General features: G+C 34.0%; 1 protein-coding gene across 2 annotated transcripts in view; it reads left to right on the top strand.

Moving 5' to 3' along the window:
• Positions 1-13,823, top strand: part of LOC127736785 (beta-ureidopropionase-like) — a 34,528-nt gene that overhangs the window by 8,014 nt on the left and 12,691 nt on the right. For both annotated transcript variants that reach the window (XM_052247384.1, XM_052247383.1), the window contains exons 6-11: positions 2,778-2,854; positions 4,205-4,259; positions 7,100-7,214; positions 11,646-11,727; positions 12,903-12,945; positions 13,675-13,701. In XM_052247384.1, coding sequence (XP_052103344.1) covers positions 2,778-2,854; positions 4,205-4,259; positions 7,100-7,214; positions 11,646-11,727; positions 12,903-12,945; positions 13,675-13,701 — 399 coding nt within the window. The remainder of the gene's footprint in view (positions 1-2,777; positions 2,855-4,204; positions 4,260-7,099; positions 7,215-11,645; positions 11,728-12,902; positions 12,946-13,674; positions 13,702-13,823) is intronic.

Raw genomic sequence — 13,823 nt, 5'->3', positions numbered from 1 at the left:
GGTTATAGTGTCCCCTATACTGGAGCGTGATGCTGATCATGGAGATATTCTAGCTAACACAGCAGGTAATACAACATGGTTATAATGTCCCCTATACTGAAGCGTGATGCTGATCATGGAGATATTCTAGATAACACAGCAGGTAAATACAACATGGTTATAGTGTCCCCTATACTGGAGCGTGATGCTGATCATGGAGATATTCTAGCTAACACAGCAGGTAAATACAACATGGTTATAGTGTCCCCTATACTGGAGCCTGATGCTGATCATGGAGATATTCTAGCTAACACAGCAGGTAATACAACATGGTTATAGTGTCCCCTATACTGGAGCGTGATGCTGATCATGGAGATATTCTAGCTAACACAGCAGGTAAATACAACATGGTTATAGTGTCCCCTATACTGGAGCGTGATGCTGATCATGGAGACATTCTAGCTAACACAGCAGGTAAATAGAACATGGTTATAGTGTCCCCTATACTGGAGCGTGATGCTGATCATGGAGATATTCTAGCTAACCCAGCAGGTAAATACAACATGGTTATAATGTCCCCTATACTGGAGCGTGATGCTGATCATGGAGATATTCTAGCTAACACAGCAGGTAAATACAACATGGTTATCATGGTTATAGTGTCCCCTATACTGGAGCGTGATGATGATCATGGAGATATTCTAGCTAACACAGCAGGTAATACAACATGGTTATAGTGTCCCCTATACTGGAGCGTGATGCTGATCATGGAGATATTCTAGCTAACACAGCAGGTAATACAACATGGTTATAGAGTCCCCTATACTGGAGCGTGATGCTGATCATGGAGATATTCTAGCTAACACAGCAGGTAATACAACATGGTTATAGTTTCCCCTATACTGGAGCGTGATGCTGATCATGGAGACATTTTAGCTAACACAGCAGGTAAATACAACATGGTTATAGTGTCCCCTATACTGGAGCCTGATGCTGATCATGGAGATATTCTAGCTAACACAGCAGGTAAATACAACATGGTTATAGTGTCCCCTATACTGGAGTGTGATGCTGATCATGGAGACATTTTAGCTAACACAGCAGGTAATACACATCTTTGGCTTGTCACATTTTTTTTATAGAAAATTGTTGTCTTTCTCTTCTTCCTTTTCATCTTCATACCTGCCAACTTATAGGACTATGGCATGCACTACACGATATATATATAAACCTCTTGTCCTGATTACAAAATCCTGATTGTGAAAATAGCCCTAAAACCTGATTTGTGAAAATCTTCACTCAAATTTTTTGTTTTGTTCCCCATTTTAAACTTTTCTCAAAGGAAACAATCATAATCAGTGATCATTAGCCAATCAAAATTTTTCCTGTGATCACGTTTTCATCTCCTGATTAATAGAGAGATTGAAAACAAGTGCAAAGCTAGTTAGGAACTTTTGAGTTGTACTCCTCTGCCAGTATGTCAGAATGATAAAAATCTGGATCAGGTGCACTAATTATCACTTTCAAGAAAATTTTTATACCACCTTAGTCCTTAGAAAAAAAAAGTGTTGTTTAATTCAGAGGCTGGTTGACAAACTCAATGATAGTTCAAATCAAATAAGTTATTTCCTCTGAGATGCTTATCATGGTGGTAGAACAACCAGGTAATTATCTCCCCTGTTTTGAGAGTTCTATCCTCTAAGATGCTGATCTTGGTTGTAGAAATAACCAGATAATTATCTCCCCTGTCTGGAAAGTTATTTCCTCTGAGATGCTAAACATGGCGGTAGAACGAACAGGTAATTATCTCCCCTGTTTTGAGAGTTCTATCCTCTTAGATGCTGATCATGGTTGTAGAACTAACAGGTAATTATCTCCCCTGTCTTGAAAGTTATTTCCTCTGAGATGCTTATCATATGGTAGTAGAACGAACAGGTAATTGTCTCCCCTGTCTTGAGAGTTCTATCCTCTTAGATAGTGATCATGGTGATAAAACTAACAGACAATTATCTCCCTTGTCTTGAAAGTTATTTCCTCTGAGATTGTGATCATGGTGGTAAAACTAACATATGATTATCTCCCCTGTCTTGAAAGTTCTATCCTCTTAGATAGTGATCATGGTGGTAAAACTAACAGATAATTATCTCCCTTGTCTTGAAAGATATTTCCTCTGAGATTGTGATCATGGTGGTAAAACTAACATGTAATTATCTCCCCTGTCTTGAAAGTTGTTTCCTCTAAGATGGTGATCATGGTGGTAGAACAAACAAGTAATTATCTCCCTTGTCAGCAATGTCTTGAAAGTTATTTCCTCTTAGATGGTGATCATGGTTGTAGAATGAAAAGGTAATTATCTCTCCTGTCTTGAAAGTTATTATGGCCCCACCTAGGCGGGTCGCCCTATAGTGATCAGTCTGTCCGTCCGTCAGTCCGTAACAAATTGTGTCCGCTCTATATCTAGAGAACCGTTATGATTTTATACTTTATACTTGACATGTATATTAACCAACACCAGAGGATGTGTCATAATGTTTGTACAACTTCCTAGGTCAAAGTTCAAGGTCAGCGGGGCCCACAGACATAGCTCCCATCTCAATGATGTCTAGTTTCCTCTGAGATGGTAATCATAGAACTAACAGGTAATTATCTCCCCTGTCTTTGAAGTTATTTATTCTGAAATGCTAATCATGGAGGTAGAACAAAAAGGTAATTATCTCCCCTCTCTTGAGAATTCTATCCTCTTAGATGGTGAGCATTTTACAATATGTATACATAAAGTACTTGTTTTTCCATTTCAGTGGTGATCTCTAACACAGGGCAGTACTTAGGGAAGTCTAGGAAAAATCATATACCAAGAGTAGGAGACTTTAATGAGGTCAGAAAACAATCCAATTAAACTTTAATAAGAAGTAAACATAATCAGTTAGTACAAGGGTTTATCATGATTAAACATAATAAGTTACCAATAGAATTTATTATGATTAAACATATTAAATAAGTCAGCAATAGAATTTATTATGATTAAACATTACCACAAGATTTTATTGTGATTAAACATGATAAGTTAGCACAAGATTTTATTGTGATTAAACATGATAAGTTAGCACAAGATTTTATTGTGATTAAACATGATAAGTTAGCACAAGATTTTATTGTGATTAAACATGATAAGTTAGCACAAGATTTTATTGTGATTGAACATGATAAGTTAGCACAAGACTTTGTTGTGCTTAAACATTATAAGTTAGCCAAAGAAATTATTAAACATTATAAGTTAGCCCATGAAATTATTAAATATTATAAGTTAGCACATGAAATTATGTACCGATTATCAGGTTGTCTGCATATTGATACTGAAAATATCAGCTGCGAGTCACAATATGAAGCTTTTTGTCGAGTGAGGGCAGCGAACGAGTTCAAAAAGGCTTCATATTGTGTCGAGCAGCTTATATTTTACAATACCAATATGCAGATGACCAGATAATCGATTAATTAGGTTGTATTTGCGTATTTTGCATGAAAGAAATAAGTGTTTTCTTTGTTTCACCAGCAACCCGGGAGATGTCTTGATAAGTTCGGGTCAAACTTATTAACGTCGGTTTATACATTATGACGTTGTTGATATGTCCAGGTCAAAGTTGTTAATGCCAGGTCAATGTATATGACATCACAAAGCTGTGATATGTTGTTTTATTAAGAGCTGAGCAGAGTGATATAGATAGTGGGACGACTAATAATAAACATTATAAGTTAGCACAAGAAATTATTAAACATAAGTTAGCACAAGAAATTGTTAAACATTATAAGTTAGCACAAGAAATTATTGAACATAATAAGTTAGCACAAGAAATTATTAAACATTATAACACAAGAAATTGTTAAACATTATAAGTTAGCACAAGCAAGTATCATTATAAAACAGGAAATGTACTTTAACTTGACTAACTGAATTAACAATAATTCAATTTATATTTTGAGATAAATTAAGTATTTATCTACTAATCAATTATACCCTTACCCAATTGTTTGGAGTTTGCTAGCACTTGATGCATCATTTTTAGAAACGAAGGAGGTCAATACCAAATGGATGACCTTGACCTTCATTTATGATTTAGATCCCCTAATAAGATAAATAAAATTACTAGGTGAGGGCTAAAGCTGACATTTATTTTATTCATTTATTTATTATGTATATAAATACTTGTATTGATTATTTATTTTTCAGTCAACCTATTATATGGAGGGCAATACTGGACATAAAGTATTTGATACACAGTTCGGTAAGTTAAACGTACTCTTGATACTGCAAGAATAGTGTTTGACTCTAAATACTGCAGTTATTATCATTATTATACCTTACATATATGTTAAACAATAACACATTATCAAGTGAGAGGGAATAATTCAGTTAATTTTCATTAAAATGCAAGGAAGGATGAATAACTCTAAAAATTTACACCATGCATTGAATAAGACTATTATTCACATTACCTTTTGAGCTTCTTTATTTGTACAAAAGTTATCTCCCATCAAAATGATGTCACAGTGTATGTAAACAAAAGGGCAAAGGCCAGGTTAAAAGTCAATAAAGTGACGAGAAAACAAGATCAAACAACAATGAACAAGGCTTGGAATTCATCTAGTGCAGAGGATATCTCTCATAAGAAGTCCTTTTCAGGGCCATCAATATTTTACAGAACAAGTCTAACTTTGTTATACATACATGACATAGGAGAAATTCTTGGACACAAAATAATTTTCCAATGCAAGTGTTCCTACAATCATTTACTATAGTATACAAATCTTTTTTGATGGTTTAATGGCCTTCCCACTGTCAGATTGGTATAATAAAACAATTGTGGCCCCTTAGAAGTGATGAATATCTAAATTGCTAACCCTAAAAAGTTCACTTCAGGCTTCTTACTTCTTTCAGCTCTCTCTACTGTTTTAGATCAATTTTGTGTTTTAACAATGTTCAGATCTGAAATTCAAAATGTCATCTTTTATAAGGCCAACCTTAAAAATATGTTTGTTTGCAGTTTTCCGACTGTACCTTCAGACTGAAGGGTCGGTAGGTAGGAAAAATATTTTATTTTATCAGCCAAAATGAAGTTTAAACAAGCAGTTACACAAACCAAGTTTATTGTGAAGAATTTTTTTTTAAAACAACAAACACTGAAAACCAACATGAAATGAACAGGCTGTTATATTCCTATTTTGGGTCTTCTGGTTATCGGGACTGCCTCACACAATTTATCTCTTATGTCGGAAAAGGTGAAACATGTTTTTAGCTATTAATTATTAAGTTAGTTGTCGTCTGCCAGTGCAGTAGCATGGCCTTGTATTAAAAATTAAAAGAAGTAAAGTGTGAAGTACAGTTTATTTGTAGACTCGTTACTTGGTTCTTACCATAGTCCCCCAGCCAAGTACACGATAAGGCATTTTCAGATAAAAACTTTTCAACCAAAATTGAAACTATATAAACATGGTGTGATTATCCAATTTATGACATTATTAAATACTAGTACTGGAACACTTATAAGATCTTATAAACAAGGAATGACTAGAATTGTTTTAAAGAAATTGTTCACTGACATATGCTTCTTTACTAGAAAGTTTTCATGAGTAGAGTATTTTCATTAGGAAAATGTAGATATCAAAGATTCATAAGACAATGTAAGAGTGTTATCAATAAAAAAAATTAACCATTGAATCTTTCTCAATTAAAAAAAAAAGGAAACTTGAAAAAATATATTTGACATCGGACTGTTTTCATAAATCTAACAATATTTAATTATATGTAATAAGGTTATATTTTGAAAGATATTTTGATGTGATCAGGCTTTAATTAAAACCAAAAAAATCTTAGACTTCAGGGTGAAATCAATAGCACTCCTTTAAAAGTAAATGGTCTGTACTGAAATGTTTTGACTGCATAAAAAATTGGCAGCATAGCTCCTAAGGACATGTTTTAATTCAATTCACACAAGCCACACTGTTTGGGTATATTTAATATTGTAAGAGGGAGAAGAATTGCAATGAGTAGGGTAGCTCCCCTTATCCTAAAGGAGCATACTCATTGCAATAGAAGATAGATTTAACATAGAGAAAGTATATTTATTTTTACAAGCCAACTAATCATTTTCTTTACATCTTTGTGTAGTTTCTGTGGCTTCTTATAGATTTGGCATTGTCTATCGATTATAAATTTCAAATGCGCCCTTCCTGGCGTGTTTACAGGTATCCATGAAGTCATGGAGAAGTGGTTTCATCCTTGTTGTCTTCACAACGTTTTATAGAAACTATGGCATACTTCAGGCTGCTGTCAAATTTTTTTAACCACTGATATTGGTTCCATAAAGTCAGGCTCAAGAGATTCTGTACCTGATCTGTTTGAGATTGAAATGGTTATCGTGTCGGTTTTATGAATATCCGCTGCATCATGCGTTCTCAAATCATCAATGATATCTGTCTGAATCTGTAAAAACAGTTTACTATTAAACTTTTTTGGTTGTTATTTGTTTTAAAATTGACAGAAAACGACAGCGCAAAGTACTCCTCCATGTCTTCATCGATACCTGTAAACAATCTCCATGTGCTTTATTATTAAACGGTCCCATATACGCATGACAAGAAGGTAAGAAAAACCGAACTTGAAACGTGTAATCGACCCAGACTTTAAATCAATTCCAGAAACGACCAGAAGTTCCGGATTGTGTCAATAGAAAAATAAAAAATAATTTCTTCAAATTAAAAGCAATAAAATTTTCACAGTCGGGCGGATTTTCGAGGGTCGGTCGGTAAACTGCAAACAAACAATATTTTAATTTAAGCCTAATGTAGCGTTTTTGTCCCATACCACATTGCAATGCAGGTCTCAAACACTATCACTTTATAAATGTTATGTATCCAAAACCCTTCACTGGATTTACTTTCATTAGCAACAGGTAAAATAATACACAATTTGTAATTGTTTATAAGAAATGACAAGTAAAATTATCTACAATTTGTAATTGTTTACAGGTTGAATTATGTACAATTTGTAATTGTTTACAGGTAAAATTATATATGATTTGTATTTTTAACATGAAAAATTATGTATGATTTTGATTGTTTACAGGTAAAATTGGTATAAACATTTGTTATGGACGACATCATCCCTTGAATTGGATGATGTATGGTATTAATGGTGCAGAGATTGTATTTAATCCTTCAGCCACGGTTGGAGCTTTGAGGTATGTACTCATGTACTCAGTGTATAGAGATTGTATTTAATCCTTTCAGCCACGGTTGGAGCTTTGAGGTATGTACTCATGTACTCAGTGTATAGAGATTGTATTCAATCCTTCAGCCACCGTTGGAGCTTTGAGGTATGTACTCATGTACTCAGTGTATACAGATTGTATTTAATCCTTCAGCCACGGTTGGAGCTTTGGGGTATGTACTCATGTACTCTTGTGTATAGAGATTGTATTTAATCCTTCAGCCACGGTTAGAGCTTAAAGGTATGTACTCATGTACTCAGTGTATAGAGACTGTATTTAATCCTTCAGCCATGGATGGAGCTTTAAGGTATGTACTCATGTACTCAGTGTATAGAGATTGTATTTAATCCTTCAGCCACGGTTGGAGCTTTAAGGTATGTACTCATGTTCTCAGTGTATAGAGATTGTATTTAATCCTTCAGCTACTGTTGGAGCTTTAAGTTATATACTCATGTACTCAGTGTATAGAGATTGTTTTTAATCCTTCAGCCACAGTTGGAACTTTAAGGTATGTACTTAATTTCTGTGTCATTTGGTCTCTAGTGGAGAGTTGTCTCATTGGCAATCATACCACATCTTCTTTTTTATATCATGTACTCAATATATAGAGATTGTTTTTAATCCTTCAGTCACAGTAAGAGCTTTAAAGTATGTACTCATGCACTCAGTGTAAAGAGATTGTATTTAATTCTTCAGCCACGGTTGGAGCTTTAAGTTATGTACTCATGTACCCCATGTATAGAGATTGTATTTAATCCTTCAGTCACGGTAAGAGCTTTAAAGTATGTACTCTTGCACTCAGTGTATAGAGATTGTATTTAATCCTTCAGCCACGGTATGAATTTTAAGTTATGTACTCATGAACCCCATGTATAGAGATTGTATTTAATCCTTCAGCCACGGTTGGAGCTTTAAAGTATGTACTCATGCACTCAGTGTATAGAGATTGTATTTAATCCTTCAGTCACGGTAAGAGATTTAAAGTATGTACTCATGCACTCAGTGTATAGAGATTGTATTTAATCCTTCAGCCACGGTTGGAATTTAAGTTATGTACTCATGAACCCCATGTATAGAGATTGTATTTAATCCTTCAGCCACGGTTGGAGTTTTAAGTTATGTACTCATGTACTCAGTGTATAGAGAATGTATTTAATACTTCAGCCACAGTTGGAGCTTTAAGTTATGTACTCATGAACCCCATGTATAGAGATTGTATTTAATCCTTCAGCCACAGTTGGAGCTTTAAGTTATGTACTCATGAACCCCATGTAAAGAGATTGTATTTGATCCTTTAGCCACGGTTGGAGCTTTAAGGTTTGTACTCATGTACTCAGAGTAAAGAGATTGTATTTAATCCTTCAGCCACGTTTTGAGCTTTAATGTTTGTACTCATGTACTCTGTATATAGAGATTGTATTTAATCTTTCAGCCACAGGTTTAGACAATTTTAGACTTTTACTCCAAATTCTGGTTTCTTTGACATTTTGATCCTTTGTACAGACAAACCAAACTTTTTTGTAACAAAAAATAAACTCTAGCAAATATTTGTGAAAACATTTGGATTATCTTTCTTTATATTACATGTAGTATGCTCTAAAGGATTAGGTTCATGAAGGGCTAAAATTGGCATTGATAATTTAATGTTTTTTTAAAGCAGGCCAAAATACTATAAATTCACAAGTAGTTGTGATATTAGTAATAATACTAAATTACTTCTTTTTGGCACCTCACATAATAAATAACAAAGTCTTGATCCCTTAATTATGCACAGTTTGTGTAATAATGTCAATTTTGGTCCAGTTTTAGAATAATTTACTTTGGCCGCCATCACTGATCAAGAAAGTTAGGATTCACTATTAACATTGGCACCTTTTGGTTATAGAGCATTTTGAATATTTTATGATAAAGTGGCTAATAGAAGATAGGAATTACACTATTGCTAACTCTTGCCACTGTTTATATTTTCAGTGAACCTATGTGGCCAATAGAAGCTAGAAATGACACTATTGCTAACTCTTGCCACTGTTTATATTTTCAGTGAACCTATATGTGTCCAATAGAAGCTAGAAATGACACTATTGCTAACTCTTGCCACTGTTTATATTTTCAGTGAACCTATATGTGTCCAATAGAAGCTAGAAATGACACTATTGCTAACTCTTGCCACTGTTTATATTTTCAGTGAACCTATGTGGCCAATAGAAGCTAGAAATGACACTATTGCTAACTCTTGCCACTGTTTATATTTTCAATGAACCTATATGTGTCCAATAGAAGCTAGAAATTACACTATTGCTAACTCTTGCCACTGTTTATATTTTCAATGAACCTATATGTGTCCAATAGAAGCTAGAAATGACATTATTGCTAACTCTTGCCACTGTTTATATTTTCAATGAACCTATATGTGTCCAATAGAAGCTAGAAATGACACTATTGCTAACTCTTGCCACTGTTTATATTTTCAATGAACCTATATGTGTCCAATAGAAGCTAGAAATGACACTATTGCTAACTCTTGCCACTGTTTATATTTTCAATGAACCTATATGTGTCCAATATAAGCTAGAAATGACACTATTGCTAACTCTTGCCACTGTTTATATTTTCAATGAACCTATATGTGGCCAATAGAAGCTAGAAATGACACTATTGCTAACTCTTGCCACTGTATATATTTTTAGTGAACCTATGTGGCCAATAGAAGCTAGAAATGACACTATTGCTAACTCTTGCCACTGTTTATATTTTCAGTGAACCTATGTGGCCAATAGAAGCTAGAAATGACACTATTGCTAACTCTTGCCACTGTTTATATTTTCAATGAACCTATATGTGTCCAATAGAAGCTAGAAATGACACTATTGCTAACTCTTGCTACTGTTTATATTTTCAATGAACCTATATGTGTCCAATAGAAGCTAGAAATGACACTATTGCTAACTCTTGCCACTGTTTATATTTTCAATGAACCTATATGTGTCCAATAGAAGCTAGAAATGACACTATTGCTAACTTTTGCCACTGTTTATATTTTCAGTGAACCTATATGTGTCCAATAGAAGCTAGAAATGACACTATTGCTAACTCTCTCCACTGTTTATATTTTCAGTGAACCTATGTGGCCAATAGAGGTTAGAAATGACACTATTGCTAACTCTTGCCACTATTTATATTTTCAATGAACCTATATGTGTCCAATAGAAGCTAGAAATGACACTATTGCTAACTCTTGCCACTGTTTATATTTTCAGTGAACCTATGTGGCCAATAGAAGCTAGAAATTACACTATTGCTAACTTTTGCCACTGTTTATATTTTCAATGAACCTATATGTGTCCAATAGAAGCTAGAAATGACACTATTGCTAACTCTTGCCACTGTTTATATTTTCAATGAACCTATGTGGCCAATAGAAGCTAGAAATGACACTATTGCTAACTCTCGCCACTGTTTATATTTTCAGTGAACCTATGTGGCCCATAGAGGCTAGAAATGACACTATTGCTAACTCTTGCCACTGTTTATATTTTCAGTGAACCTATATGTGTCCAATAGAAGCTAGAAATGACACTATTGCTAACTCTTGCCACTGTTTATATTTTCAGTGAACCTATGTGGCCAATAGAAGCTAGAAATGACACTATTGCTAACTATTGCCACTGTTAATATTTTCAATGAACCTATATGTGTCCAATAGAAACTAGAAATGACACTATTGCTAACTCTTGCCACTGTTTATATTTTCAGTGAACCTATGTGGCCAATAGAGGCTAGAAATGACACTATTGCTAACTCTTGCCACTGTTTATATTTTCAATGAACCTATATGTGTCCAATAGAAGCTAGAAATGACACTATTGCTAACTCTTGCCACTGTTTATATTTTCAATGAACCTATATGTGTCCAATAGAAGCTAGAAATGACACTATTGCTAACTCTTGCCACTGTTTATATTTTCAATGAACCTATATGTGTCCAATAGAAGCTAGAAATGACACTATTGCTAACTCTTGCCACTGTTTATATTTTCAATGAACCTATATGTGTCCAATAGAAGCTAGAAATGACACTATTGCTAACTCTTGCCACTGTTTATATTTTCAGTGAACCTATCTATATGTGTCCAATAGAAGCTAGAAATGACACTATTGCTAACTCTTGCCACTGTTTATATTTTCAGTGAACCTATATGTGTCCAATAGAAGCTAGAAATGACACTATTGCTAACTCTTGCCACTGTTTATATTTTCAGTGAACCTATATGTGTCCAATAGAAGCTAGAAATGACACTATTGCTAACTCTTGCCACTGTTTATATTTTCAGTGAACCTATGTGGCCAATAGAAGCTAGAAATGACACTATTGCTAACTCTTGCCACTGTTTATATTTTCAGTGAACCTATGTGGCCAATAGAGGCTAGAAATGCTGCCATTGCAAATCATTATTTTACAGTGGCTATTAACAGAGTGGGAACAGTAAGTTTTTACCTGATTTGACAATTTAAGCATTTGATATTCTTCCCCCACTTGGATATATATTGTTATCACCTTGTCTGTTACTATCCAACCTTTTTTGTTGTTTTGTTCAATAAATATATTACCGTTAGTAACACTTTACTCAGGATTCAGCACTAAAAGACAATGAAATCATATTCGGTCAGCAGCTTGATATTGATGAGTTGCTGTCTTTTTGTCTGTCAGATATCTACTTCCTGTTTGCTGATACTTTAAATTGTTCAGTGTGTTAAATGAAATCATATATCGGTATTTGCATGTCATTTTCTCAGTAACTATGGAATGGACCAACTTGTATTTGATCAGCAGCTTAACAATGACCAGTTGTAATGTATAAGCCCTTTTTTGGATTGGTCTATTTTCAGAAACTTAGAATAATGAGTGGGAGTAAGCAAAGTATGACAACACATGCATGCTTGTGTTAGACTTAAAATAGAAACACCAATGTTAACACATGGTTAACAATTTTTAAAATGCAATTACTTGGTTTATAAATATACATTTTCTTTTTTTATTATAATTTTTTTACATTTTATATCATGTATATGGAAAATTGTAAGCAATCTCAAGCCTTCATTTCTTGTTGAGTTTTAGATAAAATCATATATATATCAATGGATTATATAACCATTGTCTTTGAAATCTAAATGATCACTGCACTTGAAATGGAAAATTATTGGAGTCATAATCCCTTTGAACAAATGAAATATTTGCTGCAGTGGGAGACATTGGAACTGTGTTGTTTCATTTAGACAAATAATGCTGCCAGGTATTGCAGGGTTCTCTGTATAGACTTTGTGGGAGCTACATGCTTTATTTTCTTGCCATTTTTGTGTTCAACTGTCACATGACCCATTGACTAGAATAGATTATGGAAAAGGGGAATGTGTCAAAGAGCAACTAATCGACCAAAGAACAGAAAATAGCCTAAGGCAACCAATGGGTCTTCAACACAGCGAGAAAATCCCACACCCAGAGACGGGCTTGAGATAACCCCTAAACTAATGTATACTAGTTCACTGAGATGTTATTATGTTAAACTTTATGATCAATTGAAGTTTGTCAATATATTAAGTAAGGAAAAAAGGAATTAATAATACCGAAACTTACAATAAATATGAGATGTTTTATTTCAGGAAGAATTTCCCAATGAATTTACCTCAGCAGATGGAAGAAAAGGTGAGTTAAATCTTTTTTTTTACCATAATGTGTAATTGGCACTAAATTCATTCATAACCCTATAGTCACTGGCTTGACATCTATATTTAGTTATATTCATGGCCTCATCTCAAACTTACCTAGCATAATGCATTGAGTTAAACATTCTTTAGATCCTATCCATGGCCTTGGCAAGTAATGTGGACCTTGTGACAAAATAGCTTTACTTTTAGATATGAGCTGAAGATCTCAGTTGGTCACAGCTGTGATTTTAAAGTTTCTAATATGGCAGTGACATAAAAACTTGTTCCAAGTGAAACCACCTAACCTGCAGGTGTTAAGTGAAATAAAGCTTTGTGATACAAGGGGGTAATGAGGCAGATCCAGGATTTTTGAAAGGGGTGGGGGGGCAAAATTCCATAAAGCTGAAGCAGACCTTAACTGAATATATAAAACAAATTTGGACAATTTTTTCTAAAAAATGATAAATTTTTCAATCAAGAGTGGTGGGGTCATTATTTATTTACATGTACATGCTTGCTTGACAATCTTGAGTTGCTCAACATCTGAAAAGAATTTACTTATAGACTTGGTAGTGTTCTGAGCTATGGAAGACTTCTGATGAAGTTAACAATCTTTGCATGCTTTAGAATGTGCCACAGTTGTCAACATTGCAGTCTATACCACATGATTTTCACAATATTATCTGTTAGACATGTTGGAAACATTAAACAGAGATTTCTTTTTCAGCTCACAAGGATTTTGGCCATTTCTATGGTAAGTTTATCTGATTCTCTTATTTTTACAATACATTTTGTCATTAGGAAATTTTATCCGTCATTTCTTGGGAACTTTTATCCATAGTATTTTAAATGGGAAAAAAGTAATCTCTTGACATA

This window comes from Mytilus californianus, unplaced genomic scaffold (assembly GCF_021869535.1).
Source record: "Mytilus californianus isolate M0D057914Y unplaced genomic scaffold, xbMytCali1.0.p SCAF_36, whole genome shotgun sequence".
In the NCBI taxonomy this organism is placed as follows: Eukaryota; Metazoa; Mollusca; class Bivalvia; order Mytilida; family Mytilidae; genus Mytilus; species Mytilus californianus.
Note: the sequence above shows the minus strand (reverse complement) of the source record. Positions and strands in the feature narration are given on the sequence as shown.